This window comes from Scatophagus argus, chromosome 11, assembly GCF_020382885.2.
Source record: "Scatophagus argus isolate fScaArg1 chromosome 11, fScaArg1.pri, whole genome shotgun sequence".
In the NCBI taxonomy this organism is placed as follows: Eukaryota; Metazoa; Chordata; class Actinopteri; family Scatophagidae; genus Scatophagus; species Scatophagus argus.
Window position 1 is genome coordinate 438,062 of NC_058503.1, and position 19,370 is coordinate 457,431.

Consider the following 19,370-nt stretch of genomic DNA (forward strand, 5'->3'; position numbering starts at 1 on the left):
AAAACTTCATGCCCTTGTGGTAGTTCCATTGAGGTGCCTTTGAGGTGAACAAAAACTCGGCAGGTTTTCAAGAAAAGCTATTTCTGAATCAAAGCAGCAATAATAATTCAGGATCAATGCTTCCATTCCATTACAACCTGGGCTTTATTTTTTATAATTTTTTTGCATCATTTGTAATTCAGTTCAACTTTATTTATGTAGCCCCAGTTCACAACAAAAGTTTTCTCATGACACAAATACAGGTTACGACCATACTCTTTAATTTATGATAATATAGCACAGAACTTAAACTTTTATTTATTGGTAGCCTTATGTGATTCCACACATACCATTGCAGTGCTCTCGGTGTAAAGGCTGTTTTCCAAGTGGCAAAGTTCATCATTGGGTTCCAGTATGCCAGCCAATTTTCCATCCCCAGCCATGTGGAATCCAGCATCAGTGGTCAGCACAATGAGCCGAGTGCTGCTGTTCCTCCAACCTATTTTGTCCTAAACAATAATATATGCTCAGGGCCATTTGAGCAAGAAAACTTCAAAGACCAAGTTAAAAGGAACTTGTTGTTTAAAAAACACTGTGTTCATATTTTTCTGTAATGAAAAATGTTTACAAGTTAACAGTATAAAACGCAGAGATCAGTGTTTATGTCCTGTTAGGTTTAAACAACTAGGAAACTTGCTTAAGGCTCGATTGTGTTTTTTGGTTTGAAAAAAAAAAGGCCCTCTTTTTGCATTTCAAGTCAGCATTGACTCTTTTGATATTTAACCATGACCACCACCTACCCCTAATCTTATCCACGCCCTGAATTATGCAAACAGAACCATAAAAATACTTCAGCTGCCAAAAGAATATTTTGCAGATATGTGAAATAAATATTTCCTCCATAGGTTTGTAGGTAGAACATAATGTAAGCAGAATTACAATATTTTACAAAATAATTTTGGCAATGCAAATAAGTTGTGTTTTATACACATATTAAACACTGTAAGCAGAAAAGGGGAATATTTTCATTCACAAGCAGAGAAAGACATTGTAGACTTTACATTGAAGTGAACCCAGACAGATAAGTGGTATAGAAAATGATGAAAGGATGGACGTTTGAGTGGAGGGACATTATAAGTATAATGGACATCCTGATTCTCTCCCTCATTTATTTACTGTGGAAGGCCAGGGTTACAACGTCCAAAAAACGGATTTCACAACATACAAGTCAGGAGTTGAAGGGTTGATGATATTGTTGATGGTATTGTTGATGAATGGGCTAAACAAAGGTTTTTTCTAGGTTTATCATTTTCTAATAATCAAAACACCTATACATAATTTTCAAATGTTACTCACAGTATATTGTTTATTCTTTGGTGAAGGGAGTTCTTACCCCACATACAGCAGCCTGCATCATGGCATCAAGACTCCCTTCAGGAGAATCCAAGTTCCCAGAAATGAGCTGCTCTGTCACTTTTCTTTTGAAATCATCCTTACTTGGTGTCATATTAAGCACGTGTCTGTAGCCAAAAGCAGCCTGACACTGCTGGTCGTTCTCATCACATGGCTTCTGCAGTTTCTTCTCATTGGTATTAGTATATGGAAGGACTGTCTTGTCAACAAAGGCACCAAACCCTATAGTTATATAGGAAAAGTCATTATTTATTTATCTATCTATCTTTACTTTATTGTTTTATATATATATAGATATATATATATATAGATATATATACTGTACATCCAGAAAATATTAAGACCGCTTCGCTTTTTCCACATTTTGTTATGTTACAGTCTGATTCCAAAATGGATTAAATTAAATTTCTTCCTCAAAATTCTACACAAAATACCTCATAATGACAAAGAGAAACAAGTTTGCATGATTTTTTTTTTTTTTACAAATTCATTAAAAATGAAAAACAAAAAATGTAACATGTACATAAGTATTCACACCCTTGCCATGACACTCAAAATTGAGCTCAGGCATGCATGTTGGTGGTAGCATCATGCTGTGGGGATGTTTTGTGGCAGCAGGAACTGTGAGACTAGTAAGGGTTGAGGGAAAGATGACTGCAGCAATATACAGAGACATCCTTGCTGACAACCTGCTCCAGAGTGCACTGGACCTCAGACAAGAGTGAAGGTTTATCTTCCAACAGGACCCTAAGCATACAGCCACCATCACAAAAGAGTGTCTTCGGGACAACCCTGTGAATGTCTTTGAGTGGCCCAGCCAGAACCCAGACTTGAACCCTATTGAGCATCTCTGGAGAGATCTGAAAATGGCTATGCACCGATGCTCCCCATCCAACCTGATGGGGCTTGAGAAGTTCTGCACTGAAGAGTGGAAGAAACTGCCCAGAAATAAGTGTGCCAAGCATATAGGATCATACTCAAAAAGATTTGAGGCTGTAATTGCTACCAAAGGGGCTTCAGCAAAGTATTGATCACAAGGTGTGAATACTTATGTACATGTTATATATATTATTTATTTATTTAATAAATTTGCAAAAAAATTCTAGCAAACTTGGTTTTTATGGGTTATTTTGTGTAGAATTTTGAGGGGAAAAATTAATTTAATCCATTTAATCTCATCCATGGAATGAGACTGTAACATAACAAAATGTGCAAAATGCTTCTCCTGGCAGCAGATACAACTCCTACCAGTCATTATCATAAAAAAGATTCAGTTTGTCTTATTTGAAGTCCCTCTTATAAATAAACCTCTTCTTTCATGGTTAGTTAATGGTGGCTGTATTCTAAAATCTAAACAAATAATAAATATTGGTATGTTAAAAGATTATTGGTTGGAAATGAAATTTTATTACCTATTCTAGCGTGTTCAGTGATTTTATTCAGTTCTGCGAAAAGATCTTGTCCCAGATCTTTGACATTTTCCAAATCATCTTTCATGGAGTAAGACAGGTCCATCAGGTAATAGAGATCAACTGGATAACCCTGAACTCTTTTAAAATAGACAGGAAATGTGATAGAAAGCCCTGTAAACACAAAAGGGAAACAAATGAAATACAGAAATACTGCCACGATCATTTTCAAAATAAAGTCTAAAAGTTTGAAGTCTAATGTGATGATAAAAAAAACTTGAAAAACATTCAAACATTGTACGATTTTCAGCCAAACTCTAGATAATGACCTTGGGGCACACAGATAACTGCCCTGGTTTTACTCTGCCCTGGAAAAACTTCATTTTTCTGTTATTAAAGGTGAGTATGAACCTATTCTACTCACCAGGTCGCAGTCTCAGACTAATTTTCTGTGGACTTAGCTGCACAGGCTCCTGCTGGTTGAATGACACCGACAAAGGATCTTCTTTGATATTGCTTTGATGGTTCTGAGGAGAGATAATTTGATCCAACTTGCAGCCTCTCTCTCTTAAATTAGCTTGGGTGTCACATCGTGCTGCTTCCTGCTCACCTGGTTTGGTAAAGTTCTGAACAAAATGGAGGCAAAAACAGAAAAAACACACAGGAATTGCCTTTTACAATAAGCACGTAAGTTTACTTATCTGTCGGCATTTAGTGTTGTTAAACCAGTATTAACATAATGTTAGAATGACAACTGTCAGTATTATAATGGCTCACACAGGGTACAGCACACCACTCTGCTGAAAATATTTTTTTCAAAACAAATACTGTTATTAGACATTTCCAGTCTTTGCCACTCAAACTTTTTTTTCAGAATTTGTTTGTTGTCACATTCACAGATATTAAATACAAATGCAAGAACAACTTTTGATGTGACTATGACTGTGATGAACACTGAATGATCCCTTCAATTCAATTCAATTCAATTCATTTCAATTCAATTCAATTCAGTATATATTCAATATAGCACCTTTTACAATCAAAATTGTCTCTAGGTGCTTTACAGAAACCCAGAGCGAGGACTGGCAAGGAAAAACTCTCTTTTAACAGGAAGAAACCTTGAGCAGGGTTTGTCAGAGGGCCAGACGCAGGTCGGCATGTAAATTTGGATGAAGAGAGACCTGCAGAAAGATACAGAGAGAGAGGAAGGGAGAGACACAAAACTTCTCTCTCCCTCCACTTCCTCACCTCTTTCTTGCTCCATATGCCTGATTGTTAACTACTCCTCTGCCTCGTTTACTGATAATGGTACTTGTAATAAGTGCAGCTTTTTGCAGCCCTGGAGGCAAAGCTTAGTGCTTAGTGCTCCGCACCATAGATAGTAAATCATTGGTGACTCTGTTCTTCGGAACATGAAGTTAGAGACTCCTGCGAACATAGTTAGGTGCCTCCCTGGGGCCAGAGCGGGCGACATTTAAGCTGGATGTCAAGGTGGTGTTCAGAAAACAACGTGGCCGATATATACAACTGGAAAACTTTCTAGGGAAAACCTGGTCTGGTTCGGAGAGATGGCATCCATTCTAATTTGGATGGGGCAGCTCTCTTGTCTATGAACATAGTAAATTCTGTACGCCACCCAAAACCATGACAGCCACCCAGAGTCCAGACCAGGAGGCAGAGCTGCTGTCTTACACACCCCTCTGCAAGCTCCTTTCTACTGTCACCCCCGACCACCCTCTTCACGCCCCATAGAAACTGTGTCTGCCTTGAGGCTGTATAAGCCCACACCAAATCTGGAGCTGTGTTGAACTGTTAAAACTGTTAAACGTTAGATCTCTCATCTAAAGCTGTACTAGTAAATGAGTTAATATTGGACTGTAATATAGGTTTATTTTGTTTAACTGAAACCTGGCTTCGGCCAGAAGAAAATGTCAGCTTAAATGAATCCACTCCCCACAATCATATCATATCACATCAATCATATTAACACTCACATTCCTCGGGACACCAGTCGAGGAGTTGCAGTCATTTTTGACCAAAACCTATCATTCAATCCAAAACCCAAAGTCAACTACCACTCATTTGCCTTATTCTTAGTCTCTCACACCATACCTGGAAAACAGTACAACCAATTTTTATTGCTGTAGTGTACCGCGCTCCTGGCCCATGCTCTGAATTTCTACTGGAATTTTCAGAGTTCCTATTGAGTCTCGTCCTTAAAACTAATAAAGTAATTATTATGGGCGATTTCAACATCCACGTGGACGATGGTAATGATAACCTTTGCGCAGCAAAAATAGAGAGATAAATCTCTCTATTAGATTCAATCAGCTTCTATCAGTGTGTACATAAACCCACTCACTGCATCAGTCACACTCTTGACCTAGTTCTGACATATGGCATTGAAGTAGAACATTTAATAGTCTTTGAACAAAATCCTCTTCTATCTGACCATTGTTTAATAACTTTTGAGTTTGTACTATTTGATTTCATACCACCAAGAATAAAATCCTACACTAGATACCTGTCTGATAATGCTGTGGCTAAATTTGAAGAAGCAGTTCTATTGTGATTTACTTTAGTATCATGTCCCGATACTAGTGAACAATACAATAATCCCTCTCAAACTGACCATTTTGTGGACTGTTGCCCCACTAAAAATGAAACGCATAAAGCAAAAGAGACTTGCACCCTGGTATAATACACAGGTTTGCAAATTAAAGTAAAATGCGCAAAAACTTGAAAGGAAATGGCCTTCCTCCAAACTTACTGAATCTCACTCAATCTGGCAAGACAATCTTAGAATATAACAGAAGGCCCTACGGACTGCCAGAGCAGCTTATTACTATTACGAAATTAATTGAGGATAACAAGCATAATCCCAAGTTTATCTTCAGCACTGTAGCCAGGCTGACAGAGAGCCATAGTGCTATCGAGCCTTGTATCGCTCTGACCCTCAGCAGCAATGACTTTATAATCTTTTTTAATGACAAGATTTTAAACATTAGAGACAAAATTCAACACCTACTGACCTCAGCTGGTACCGATCAACATCCAAACACTGGAACCTTAGAAACAACAGTAGAAACAGATAATCATCTTGACTGCTTTTCTCCTATTGACAATCATGTCTGTCTCAGTGTGTCAGGGGACTCATGCACCACCCCTAGTTGCCATGACATTGATAATTTAGTTGATAGCACTGCATGCTCATTGCACAGCACACTTAACCTAATTGCACCTCTATCTAAAAAGAATATAACTAAAAGAAGCTCTGCTCCATGGTACACCCAGAAAACACGTGAGTTAAAGCAAAGATCACGACACATGGAGAAGAAATGGCATTCAACAAAAAAAAGGATGAATTCTATCAGGCCAGGCAAGATAGTCTAAAAACATACAGGGCAGTACTCCGTACAGCCAGAGCCAGTTATTACTCATCACTCTATCGAGCAATCCATTCCTCCACATCTCAGTAGTAGTGATTTCATGAACTTCTTTAATGAAAAAAATGTAACTATTAGAGATAACATTCAAGACTCCTAGCATCACCTATCACAAATTTGTCCTTCAATGCAGCCGCATTGGAGATAACCACTAAGCCAGATACGTACCTAGACTCATTTCTTCCTATCAGCCCTCAACAATTGGCTTCTATCATTTCCTCCTCTAAATCCACAACCTGTCTCTTAGATTCCTACTAGGTTACTTAAGGAAGTGTTCCTTTTACTTGGCACCTCCTTACTAGACATTAATTTGTCCCTGACATCAGGCTATGTCCCACAGACTTTTAAAGTTGCTGTAATCAAACCCCTGCTAAAAAAGCCCCCTCTTGATCCAGGAGTTTGAGCAAACCATAGGCCTATCTCGAACCTGGTCTTCATTTCGAAAATTTTGGAGAAAGTCGTTGCCAGTCAGCTGTGCAAGTATCTCCATAATAACAGCCTATTTAAAGTCTTTCAGTCAGGTTTTAGGGAACATCACAGCACAGAGACCGCACTGGTAAAAGTCACCAACGACCTGCTTATGCCCTCTGACCAGGGCTGTGTTTCAGTACTTGTCCTTCTGGATCTCGGTGCTGCATTTGATACTGCTGACCACCAGATTCCTTTACAGAGGCTAGAAAATCAAATTGGTATAAATGGAACTGCTTTAAGCTGGTTCAAGTCCTATCTATCAGACAGACATCTCTTTGTACATGTAAATCACAACTTGTCCATGCACACTAAGGTTAGCCATGGTGCTCCACAAGGTTCTGTGCTTGGCCCGATCCTATTCACAATCTATATGCTCCCACTAGGCAATATGATCAGAAAGCACACCATAAATTTTCACTGTTATGCTGACGACACCCAATTGTATTCATCAATAAAGCCAGATGAAAGCAATCAGCTAACACAACTGCAATGCCTTGTTGCAGATATTAAGTCCTGGATGACCCACAACTTTCTTCTGTCGAACTCAGACAAAACTGAGGTTCTACTAGTTGGTCCAAAACATCTTAGACAATCTTTAGCTAATGATATAGCCTTTCATAACGGACTAGCTCCTGCCTCTAGCACTATTGTAAAGAACCTGGGTGTTAGCTTTGATCAGGACTTGTTTTTCAACACATACATAAAACAAATCTTGAGGACTGCATACGTCCACCTTCGTAACATTGCAAAAATCAGGCATGTCCTTTCCTTAGATGCCACTGAGAAGCTCATCCATGCTTTTGTTACCTCTAGACTGGATTACTGTAACTCTCTTTCGTCAGGATGCCCTAAAAAGTCCCTCAGAACTCTGCAGCTCATGTTCTGACTAAGACTAAGAGGCGTGACCACATTTCTCCTGTGCTGGCCTCTCTACATTGGCTTCCAGTAAAATTTAGGGTAGAATTTAAGATCCTCCTCCTAACCTACAAAGATGTGCATGGTCTGGCACCATCATATATCACTGATCTCATTGAACCGTATCAGCCCTCTAGGATGCTGCGTTCCTTAGATTCAGACATACTGGTAATACCACAAATCACCAAATGTAGATATAGAGCCAAGGCCTTCAAGCTACTCTTCTGTGGAACCAATTATCGGCCTCAGTTTGGGCTGCAGACACCCTCTCTATGTTCAAGAGTAGACTTAAAACCCTCCTTTTGGACAAAGCCTATAGTTAGGACTGTTCAGATTCTGCCTGGACCAACCCCTGGTTATGCTGCTATAGGTTTAGATTGCTGGGGGAGATCATTAGACACTGAGCTTTCAGAGCAAGGGGACTCACTCATCATGTCCCATCACCAGTACAGCACTAACTCGCCCTCTCTCCCGAGCTCTTGTGCTCCATCTTTTCTCAGCACTTCTGGATCATGTTGCTGGATCCAGAATCTCCTACCCTGCTCCTGCTCTGCACTGTTCTCTCTATCCTCCCTGTCTCTCCTCTCTCCCCCTCCCTTTTCTCTCTATGTCCCCCTATCCTTTCTCTCTCCATCTCCCTGTCTGTCCTCTCCCATCTCTCCCTCCCTTGCAGCAGAAGCCTGTCTAAACTGAGTCTGGTTCTGCTCGAGTTTTCTGTCTGTTAAAAGGAAGTTTTTCCTGGCCACTGTCGTCAAATGCTTACTCAGTGTGGGGTTTTGCACAGGGACCTGTTTCTATCTGATTCTGTTCTTTTTATGGATTTGTGGTGTTTACTCACCTGTAAAGTGTCTTGAGATAACTCTGTTATGAATTGGCACTTCAAATAAAATTGAATTGAATTGAATTTAATTGAACAAAGCCGAGGTTCTTCACAGTCGTATTGGAGGCCAAAGTAATGCCATCCAGAGAGAGAATATGATCAGCTATTCTAGTTCTGAGATGTCTGGGGCCAAAAACAATGACCTCAGTTTTGTCTGAGTTTAATAGTAAAAAATTGGAGGTCACCCAGTCCTTTATGACCTCAAGACATGCCTGACTTCTGACTAATGGCTCTATTTCTTCAGGCTTTATGGATAAGTACAGCTGGGTATCATCAGCATAACAATGAAATCAGAGGAAAGACGTCCTTAAGGAGCTTAGTTGGGATCTATGGTGAAATTTATGGTGAAAAAAGTTCCTGGCATGGTAATGATCAATACTTGACACAGAGACAAACATGGCATGCAGACAAACAACGAACTCACGAAGAGTGATCGGGGGAACAAGGACTAAATAGACAATACAATGAGACAAAGGTGAAACACATTAGGGAGGAGCAAGCAATCGAGTTAAACTAAAATGAAGATACATGAAACAGGGACACAGAGGGGAAGTGACTCTGGAAAACAGAAAAAACCTGGAAAATAATACACATGACAAAACAAAAATGAAACAGGACTGAAAAACCAAAAGACAAAACATAACTTAAACTAATACAGCGTGACATTTAGTGGGGCAACCATATCTAAAACTGTGTGTAAAGTGACTGCAGTGTTGTTTACAAAGCAGTCAATTTCTGCAGGAGTAATATTTAAATCAGTGTGGTCTGTTGTACTGGCACATGGTGCTGAAGGGAGCTGTGATGGGATTGCATCCCTAAATCTGTCTACAGTATTCTCAGAGAGGCATCTGCTATAGTAAACCTTTTTGTTGAGTCTGTTGAAGTTAGTTCAAAAGTTATAAGTCAGTGGTCTGAAAGGAGAGGGTTTTGAGGGGCAACTAACATGTTCTTACTTTCTAGGCCATAGGTGAGAACCAGATTGAGGGTGTGATTATGACAGTGTCATTGGTTAATTTACTATCTGAAAGAAACCTACTGAATCTAAGAGTGAGTTAAAGGCTGACTTAGGACTGTCAGATTCGAAATCCATATGAAAGTCACCTACTATAATGACTTTATCTGTACTGAGCACTAAACTAGATAAGAAGTCTGAAAACTCAGACAAGAACTCTGGAACTCATTAGTATTTTGGATTAGTTTCTGTCTCCATCTGTTTGTTTGTTAAATTCCAGGCTCAGTGCAAAGTTCTGATGCAAGCCATGCACTAACTAGTCAAATGAGTGGAGCAACCACAGTTAAACTTAGTACTTTGCTGTGTTGGGACATTTCTAGGTGTTAGCCTTTGTGCAGCTCTGTGGTCCCCAGCCAATAAAAGTGCAAGGTATGAAAATGGAGGCACCAGGTTATAGTTGTCTCTGTTTCTCCACCGCCTCTCTCCTCTGCTCTCTGTCGTACAAAGCTGCAGGTTTTTCTGTATGAGCTGCACAGAAACATATCGGAGAAACGAAGCAGGATGGAGCTTGTACTGCAGCTGTATTCACAAAAGCCATTGTTACAGCAGCCATTATTATTATTTGCTTTAGCTTTAGATTAGCATATTAACTCTGTGTGGGACTGAGGGATAGTTTCAGGGAATTATCACTTATTGGTCTTTCTCAACTGAACTGAAAGCTGACTGTAGCTCACTGTAAATACACATTGCTGAGAGTGGTGTGTTCTTTGTGTATCATTAGAGCCCAGGTCACGTATTGTGCATCAGCTAATAACAAGCCACATTTTGATTTTAAGCAGGTGCAACATGTTCTATTACAACATGTTCATCTACTTTAACCCTATGGAGTCTTGTATAATTGTCAGTTGTTGACTATTTTTGATTCTAATTTTATATTTCAACTTAGAATTTTTTTTATCTTGCCATTTTGGTATCATTTTTGTTCAGCACAACCTCACAAGTGTGATTTACTGTTATTTTTTTCATTTTGACATACTGTATTAACACACTGGACCTAAAATCACACAAAAACTCTAAAATCCGACTGGGGAAAATGCGCTGAAGTGCGCTGAATGAAGTGCGCTCAATGCGCTGGTGTTTACTGCGTCTTCTTGCATAAAACTCGCCCCAAACGCGCACCAAACGCGCACCAAACGTGATGGCAATGTCCAGGAAAAAAACAGTGCGTATATTTTTTTATCATAACTCAGGTTTTACTTGACATATTAACAAAATTTAAAAACTTGTATATAGTTTGAAGTGCCCACTTTCGACACAAAAACTGAGATTCAGCTAGGCTGCGTCTTGTAGCTACGTCATCTTAAAGTGGTCTTGTGATAAGGACGCGCGTCTGTCGACTCCACGGTGTTAATGGAAATTCTGTGGAAATGTTTGAGAAAACACAACCAGAAGTAACTGGTCTTAGAGAGAATGTCTTAGATATAAAGCTCCACATTGCCAAACCTGGCAAAGTGCCTCCTGTCTGAGGGACAGGTAGATGATTTAGTAAGTGCAACAATTCCAGGGTTGACAAAGAAATTTTGGTGAAGTGAGCTGATGTTGAAGTGAGCAAGAGTAAACATCAAGCTGTCTGAATTCTCTGTTAATATGCAGATGAATTGGTACAATTTTGTTGTAAAAGTAATGAAGAAATTCTTCGTTTTATTTATTTACACATCTGACCAACATGTACTATCCATCCACAATCTATGCAGGGTAGATAAAATGTCAAGGGCAGGACATCAACTGTCTCGCCTCCTGAATTTGCTTGGGTCAAGACCACTTCACTGAGATGACTGATTGATCTGGTATCATGACAGGAAATGTGGTTTCTTGTCTGAAAAACAGATTGATGTTTAGATTGATGTTTCATTTATCCAGAGCCTGGAGAGCTCCCTTACCAGCTGATAACCTTCATTCCTGTGTGCATCTATTTGCTGACCTAAATGAACTAAAATCAACAATGAACACATGGTGTGACCACAAAAACAACACCAGATCCAGCCACCAACTATCCAGGGAAGTGAGCAATACTGCTGGGGAAAAGTGGAGCAACTGCTGATAGTAGGTCAAGCCCACCAGGATTCAGATCTGTCAATTCACCATATGTTGCAACCTGTCAGCAGTTGATAAAACATTTAGACCTACACCCAAAAGACTTAGAGCTTGACTTGAGACTTGTTGAGGTTCATTTACTAGGACGCAGTGGCGTTCATGATAAATGAATTAATGACATAATTTTCTGAGACCCTACAGTTGATGTCAGACCTTCTAACAGTATTGTCAGGATCTCATATTCTCATTCCTTGCTTGCATGTAAATGCAGTAATAATGACTGCTGAGGTAGCTTGTTTCACACCAGAATTCATTACATTTCAGCATAAAACATGAACATCACACAATTCACTGCAAAGTTTTAAAAATGTAAACTTTGGCGTGATCAAGTTATAAATAATGAGTTCAGTTTTTTGAAAGCTAACTTCTGACATTTGACAGTAGAAGAAAATGTAAACACACTATTCATGAAGTTACTCTGGTAACTTACAGTAGCTCACAGATGGCCGACACTGAATTAGTTAAAGTTCATTTTAAACAACTATGATGAGGTGTGGTCATACTGAACAGTGTGTTGCACTGCAGCAGGACATTAGCTGCATTAACTTAATTGAGAACCTTTCTTTCTTTCTCACCAGCTGTTTGCACCACACACAGTATGGCCCAGATCTGATACAGTCACTGCAGGAGTTGATCACAGACTTGGAACAAACTTCTTCTTGTTGACAAAATCCTGTAAAGAAAAACACAAACTCTATGCAATACAGTCTTATAAAAAATGGTTAAATCAGCACAAAATATACAATTAAAAATAGTAATAGACACAAACAATTTGTATTCATCATTCTATCCTATATCTTCACAGATTATGACTGAGACTGTTTTCTTTTGGCTTTTAATTAACCTCATAAATCAAGACAGATGGCTGTCCCCCACATACTTTTAGTAATAAAAGCTATTAGTACTGATTTAGCCTACTCTGGTACTATTGGTAACGGACTGAAAACAAATTTTGTGGAATTGTTAGCTTGTTATATTTTGCCAAGCAATTTCACTTTTTCATTAAAGAAAATGTTCTTCAAGCAGATAGATTATAGATGATTAAAAGATTTTATCTAGTTAAACATGGTGGTTTAAAAAAAATTAATGCAACTAGGTTCCCCATCAGGGGTCTCATTTAAAAAACAGTGGATACAATCCACACTAAAAGTGTATGTGTGCAAAAAGTGAAAATAACGTGCAAAAAACATATAAAACTCTATATAGGCAAACTTGGTGACAGTGTTCCATTTTCAAATCACTGTTTACCTGGAAGTGGCTCAGCCCCTTATCTGGTCCTCTACATGCCCACATTTAACCATAAATGGGCAAAGCAAAGCACTGCTTGAATGTTGATGCATAGAAATGAGCCTAATGAAGAACTGTTCTTAATGGTAATTCATGGTAACAACCAAGCCAAAGATGAAGAAAGCAAATTTTTCTGGACAGAAATCAAAGTGCTTGTGGGTAAGGTGGAGGTCAGAAAGCACATGTTGTTAATTCTTCCCTTTACTAGCATAACTATTACAACTGTCTATATTTTGTGTGTTTTTAACTACAAGTGACCTCCCTGGCTTTAAGATTTGTAAAAATTAATTTAGTGGTAACTTTTTAAAACTTACCATTTCTACCCATCAGCAAGAGCAGAAAGAACAGTAAACACAGATCCATGTCCTGATGACAAAAAACACAACATTCCAATTTTTCTCTTAGTCCAGTATTAAATATATCAAATATTCCCAGTACAAGTACAATGCAAAACTGTCTGAAAGCATATATTAACAATATATACAAAATAATTCTAACCAGATATGAGAATCAAAAAAATTCTACAGTCCCTACAGTCACAGTACAATTTCTTATTAAAAGCAAATAGTTCCATAGTCTGCAAATGGTTAATCCAAATCCTTGTTGAAATGAGTATAAAGGATACTGTGGATACCTGTGACAGTGCAGACACTGGAGCTTATACATATATATACATATATATATACCTGGAGGAACCTCCAGGTTCCATGGAAGATAGTGCTGTTTCTTTCTTAGGGTGTTAACCTTGTAGCCAAGCATCTCAAAGATTACTGTTGCTCACAACCTCTGTTGCAGTTCATCCAAAACTGTCAACAGTTTGGGGAAGGCCCTTTTCTGGTCCATCATGACTGTGCCCCAGTACACAAAGCAAGGTCCATAAAGACATGATTGGATGAGTTGGTGTGGAAGAACTCGACTGGCCCTCACAGAGGCTGGACCTCAATCCCATCGACCATCTTTAGGATGAACTGGAACAGAGATTGTGAGACGGGCTTTTTCATCCAACATCAGTGCCTGACTGCAGTATTGCTCTAGGAAACACTAGAGGTTGGAGAAGTGGCTTGTGGTCGGAGGGTCACCGGTTCGATTCCCCCACCGGACAGGCAGGAAAAATTTGGGTGTGGTGGAGTGATTAATGCGAAAAATGCCCCCCTCCACCATTAGCAAGCTGATGTGCCCTTGAGCAAGGCACTTAACCCCCCAATATGCTCCCCGGGCACTTGATGCTGCCCACTGCTCCTGTGTGTGTTTCACTGCATGTAATTTGCTGGGTGTTGCATGTGTGTGTTCATCTAAGGATGGGTCAAATGCAGAGGACGAATTCAGTGTCTGTATGTAAAAATATATACACTGTCAATAAAGCTGATTCTTCTTCTTCTTCTTCTTCTTAAAGCAAGCGTGGACACTGTTATAGCTGGAAAGCTGACTATGTATTTAGAATTTGATGCCATTAATTTAGGTCCAGAATTTAGCTCTGCCTATACCCCTTCCCTGAACTGATTTAACTGCAATCACCAGGACATCATAATTCACTGGCTTCCCACTTACTAACAGTGCCTAGAACTGGTGATCCACATGGACACTACAACAATCTGGGGTGTACCTGTGCCTTTAATTGGACAAATAATATTCTTTAGATCAACTTTATTACCCTTTTAGCCTTTGTAATGTTACATAAGGCAAAACAATTGTTACACAATGTTATGTCAGAAATACCAAATGAAAGGCTTGGCCAATCTAAAGACCAACAGCGTGATCATTAGTTACAACCATAATTTCAGAAAGTTGGGACAGTTTGTAAAGCATAAATAAAACATCCATCTATTTTCTATCACTGTTTATCCTTTCCACAGTTGAGGGGACTGGGTGGGTGTGGGGTTCCTGGAGCCTGTTCCTGCTGAGGCAGGTTACACCCTTGAAAGGTCATCACAGGGCCGACATATGACCACAATCACACCTATGGGCAAGAGTCATCAATTATCCGAACTTGCACGTTTTCTGGCATGGCAAACTTCTTGCTGTGAGGTGACAGTCCTGACCACTGCACCACTGTGCCAACATAGATAAAACACAACTTTATAATTTACGAAAGCTCTTTCACATATTCAATTGAAAACAATTCCACATGGTGCATCCACAAAGCAATCAGCATTGCAGATGACACCACTCATCCCTCACACACACTCTTCACACTCCTGCTGTCGGGTACTGGAGCATTTGGCCCAACACTACCAGACTCTGAAATAGCTTCTTTCCTCAAGCCATCAGACTAAACTCCCAATGAAAGGGCTGACACAGTCAGTTATACACATACACATGCAAAAACATACACTTACACTCAAGACAAACACAAACCCAAAACCCAAAACACCTGTATTAACAACCACACTTGAATGTCTTGTTGTATTGCATTGTCTTGTCTGTCCTCCTTATGTTGAACTGTGTATATACTTTTGTATGTTTGTGCATATTTCTTATATTTATTATTTATTCTATATTTCTCTGTTTTATTGTTTATTTTTCTATTTTTATTTTTTACCTATGTCCTGGGAACATCATACAGTCAGAGAATTGCATGTGAGTATGATATGTGTGAAACCGTTAAATGTAACACTGAATATAAATATAATATAATTTCCGGGACACAGAGGCTGTTAGCACCATAAAAGGCAAAAGGGAACGTTGAAATGTTGTGTCATCAATACATTTCCTCTTTGTGACTCATGAGAAAGCAGAACATACAGACATCTCTCTTTTTTATTTTGTTTCTTTGTTAATTCTATTCCAACCAACTAATGTATTAAGACCTGAAGATTAGTTTACAAAACAGGACCCATCTCAATTATAGATCAGAATCCTCAATGCCTTCAACTGATCAAGTCAGTTGATATTGTGATTTTCAAAACAAATATTCAATGACATTTTCACAAACCAGTTCAGACAATCGGAGTATGGCCAGATACCCGCTTTGCCTGGTTGGTAATCTAGCCTTACTTTAGTCATAAGATGACACAATAAAGCTCCTTTTAGCTGCAATGCTGCACACGGATAAAACCAACTTCATGATGATTCATCAGTTCAGTTAACAGGATACTTTTTTAATAAAAATGAAAAACCACTCAATAAAACAACATGCAGCCTTATTAAATGAAGAAGCAGTAGCAGGGTTAGTAAAAATACAAATATATTCAGGTACTTCTATGTTTCATCACTCACTATCTGAATTTGAAAGAGATGATGTGTGAGGTTCATTAAAACCAACTGTTAACTGTTGAGCTTAAATTCACTTAGTTAAAGTGATGATATGTTAGACAATTTAAATAATTATGTATAACATTATTTTTAAAGTATATTAAATTACAGTATACATAATTATTTATGTATACCCTAATGTATTTAAAAATGAACAGTTCTGGGATTCAGAGATCAAATTTAAACACAAATCTTGTTCTCTTTTTATGAGAATGTGTCAGTAGATAAATCAATTGATAATTCAGCTGCCTTAAACTTCCTCTCAAAGAGCAAGAAACTTGTCTACCTTATTTGGTGTCATATGAATCCCCACATTGTCACAGACGCTTTTCATATTACTTTTATAGAGTTTTCGTTTTAAGACACTATATGGTTCTACACTTAGTATTTGACATAAAACATAGTTTATTGTGTCTTTCATTCTATTTGTTTGAGACACATTACCAGCTGTTCATGTATCAAAAATAAAAAGTGAAGAGCAAACTTACCAGTAACAGGAAGATCTCGTTCTGCTCTGTGGTTTACAGTTTGTGCTGAACGCTGGCTGGGTGGAGAGACTTCACCAAGATGACAGGAAGTTTGATGCAACCACGAGTGTGTTCAAGAGAACAGTGTCACAGAGTTGGCCACACACCATGGTGCTAAGATAGAGATAGATAGATAGATAGATAGATAGATAGATATAGAACTCAAATTTATTTAAAAATGTATTTTACATTAATTTGAAGTCGATATATTTGTATCAGTTATCAAACCATATAAAGGAACAGTTTTTTGTTTTATAAAACACCATTTCTAAAAATAAGCATCATTCGCCTCATAACTCAATTGTGTCGGCTCCATCAGACACACTAAAACATATGCTATTTGAATTTGTTCAGGACAACAAGAATTTAAAGTTCTTAAGTATCTAATACAGTGGTTCTTAACCTGGGTTCTATCGAACCCTAGGGGTTCGATGAGTCGGTCTCAGCTGTTCGGCGGAGCGTCCGCCGCGGAGGTCAAGACACACCCGACTCATTGTGTCAATTCGTGATGACACGCCCCGCTTGGCCATCACTGGCTGCAGATGATCACGTTACATTGCTTGGCCAATCAGTGCTGCGGGGAATTTAGCGCGCTCAGTAGAAAAAAAACATATGCCTATGTCTTGAATTTGAAAAAAATCAGATTTTATTTTTCACTAAAGAAGGGTTCGGTGAATGCGCATATGAAACTGGTGGGGTTCGGTACCTCCACAAGGTTAAGAACCACTGATCTAATAATAATGTTCAGTTACTCTGATATGTAATAAAATGCAATATAGAAACTTTGGTTCTGATTTCACACTACTCTGAAATCCCCAGTTCCTAAATTCTGGTATTTTCTACCTTTGTTTTTAGTGTTAAGACCATATAAACTATTTCCTTCCTTGAAAAATGAGACAATAGGATGTACTTTCTGTCTAGCCATGGCTTCCTACAGCACAGCTCTAAGATGACAAATGTATCAAAATTCTAACTAGACCTTGGAACGTGATTTTTATTTACTTGACATGATTCATTAACATGATTAAAATATATTTATGGATTAAATATTGGACATGAATGTATATGGAAGGAGAAGTAGCGGAGGAGAGTGAAGCTCAGTGCATCATAGGAGATACCAGCAGTCTATACCTATAGCAGCATAACTAGGGGTCAGTCTAGGCCAGCCCTAACGATGAGCTTTATCAAAAAGGAAGTCTGCTCTTGAACGTAGAGTGGGTGTCTGCCTCCTGGACTGAAACCAGAAGATGATTCCATCAGAAAGGAGCTTGATAACTAAAAGTGCTGGTTTGTGATGAGCTCTAAAATCCTCAAATAAACTATTATGTACAAAGTCACACAGCTAATTAGCAACTGCTTTCTCAAGGATCCTAGAGAGAAAGGTAAGGTTAGATATCATTCTATAGTTGCCCCAAACCTCTGGATCAAGAGTAGGCTTTTTAAGGAGAGATTTGATTACAGTTACTTTAGTATCAGGAAGTACGGCATCGCTGATGCAGAGAAAGCTGAACCCCGACACAGAGACTCACAGAGGAGGCAGGCAGGCAGGAGATCGAAATAATAATATCTTTAATGAAATGAAAATTCAAAAAGGCTCATCCCAAAAACTGTGGCACAAGGATCAACAAACAAAACTGTGGCAAAAATCATGGCAAGACAAGACAAGGAAAATCCTAGCATGAAAACAGCATGGCAAAAGCAATTCCAGACATGAAGACAATACAATACACTGACAACAGGGAAGATGAGGACTAAATAGACAACATAACAAGACACAGGTGAAACACATTAGGGAGGACAAAGCAATCAGGATCACCAAGGCAAAGTTACATGAAACAGACACACAGGGCAAGTGACGCTTTCAAAATAAAACAAGATATTTGTCCATGCACACTAAGGTTAGCCATGGTGTTCTACAAGGTTCTGTGCTTGGGCCGATCCTATTCACAATCTATATGCTCCCACTAGGCAATATGATCAGAAAGCACTCTATAAATTTTCACTGTTATGCTGATGACACCCAACTGTATTTATCAATGAAGCCAGATGAAAGCAATCAGCTAACACAACTGCAATCCTGTGCTGCAGATATTAAGACCTGGATGACCCACAACTTTCTTCTGTTGAACTCAGACAAAACTGAGGTTCTACTTGTTGGTCCAAAACATCTTAGACAATCTTTAGCTAATGATATAGCCTTTCATAACGGACTAGCTCCTGCCTCTAGCACTATTGTAAAGAACCTGGGTGTTAGCTTTGATCAGGACAACATTCACATAAAGCAAATCTCGAGGACTGCATACTTCCTCCTTCGTAACATTGCAAAAATCAGGCATGTCCTTTCCTTAGATGCTGCTGAGAAGCTCATCCATGCTTTTGTTACCTCTAGGCTGGATTACTGTAACTCTCTTTCGTCAGGATGCCCTAAAAAGTCCCTCAGGACTCTGCAGCTCATTCTGAACTCTGCAGCTCGTGTCCTGACTAAAACTAAGAGGCGTGACCACATTTCTCCTGTGCTGGCCTCTCTACATTGGCTTCCAGTAAAATTTAGAGTAGAATTTAAGATCCTCCTCCTAACCTACAAAGCCGTACATGGTCTGGCACCATCATATATCACTGATCTCATTGAACCATATGCAATTTCACTGCAATTTCCCAGCCTGGGATCAATAAAGTATATCTATC

General features: G+C 38.9%; 1 protein-coding gene across 1 annotated transcript in view; it reads right to left on the reverse strand.

The window, feature by feature from the left end:
• The window catches only part of itgb2 (integrin, beta 2), a 31,729-nt gene extending 14,943 nt beyond the window's left edge, over nt 1–16,786 (reverse strand). The window contains exons 1-7 of the mRNA XM_046404139.1: nt 16,647–16,786; nt 13,221–13,272; nt 12,195–12,292; nt 3,226–3,427; nt 2,805–2,975; nt 1,373–1,614; nt 330–488 (exon numbers count right to left, since the gene is read on the reverse strand). Coding sequence (XP_046260095.1) covers nt 330–488; nt 1,373–1,614; nt 2,805–2,975; nt 3,226–3,427; nt 12,195–12,292; nt 13,221–13,269 — 921 coding nt within the window. The 5' untranslated portion in view covers nt 13,270–13,272; nt 16,647–16,786. The remainder of the gene's footprint in view (nt 1–329; nt 489–1,372; nt 1,615–2,804; nt 2,976–3,225; nt 3,428–12,194; nt 12,293–13,220; nt 13,273–16,646) is intronic.
• Between the last annotated feature and the right edge of the window lie 2,584 nt (nt 16,787–19,370).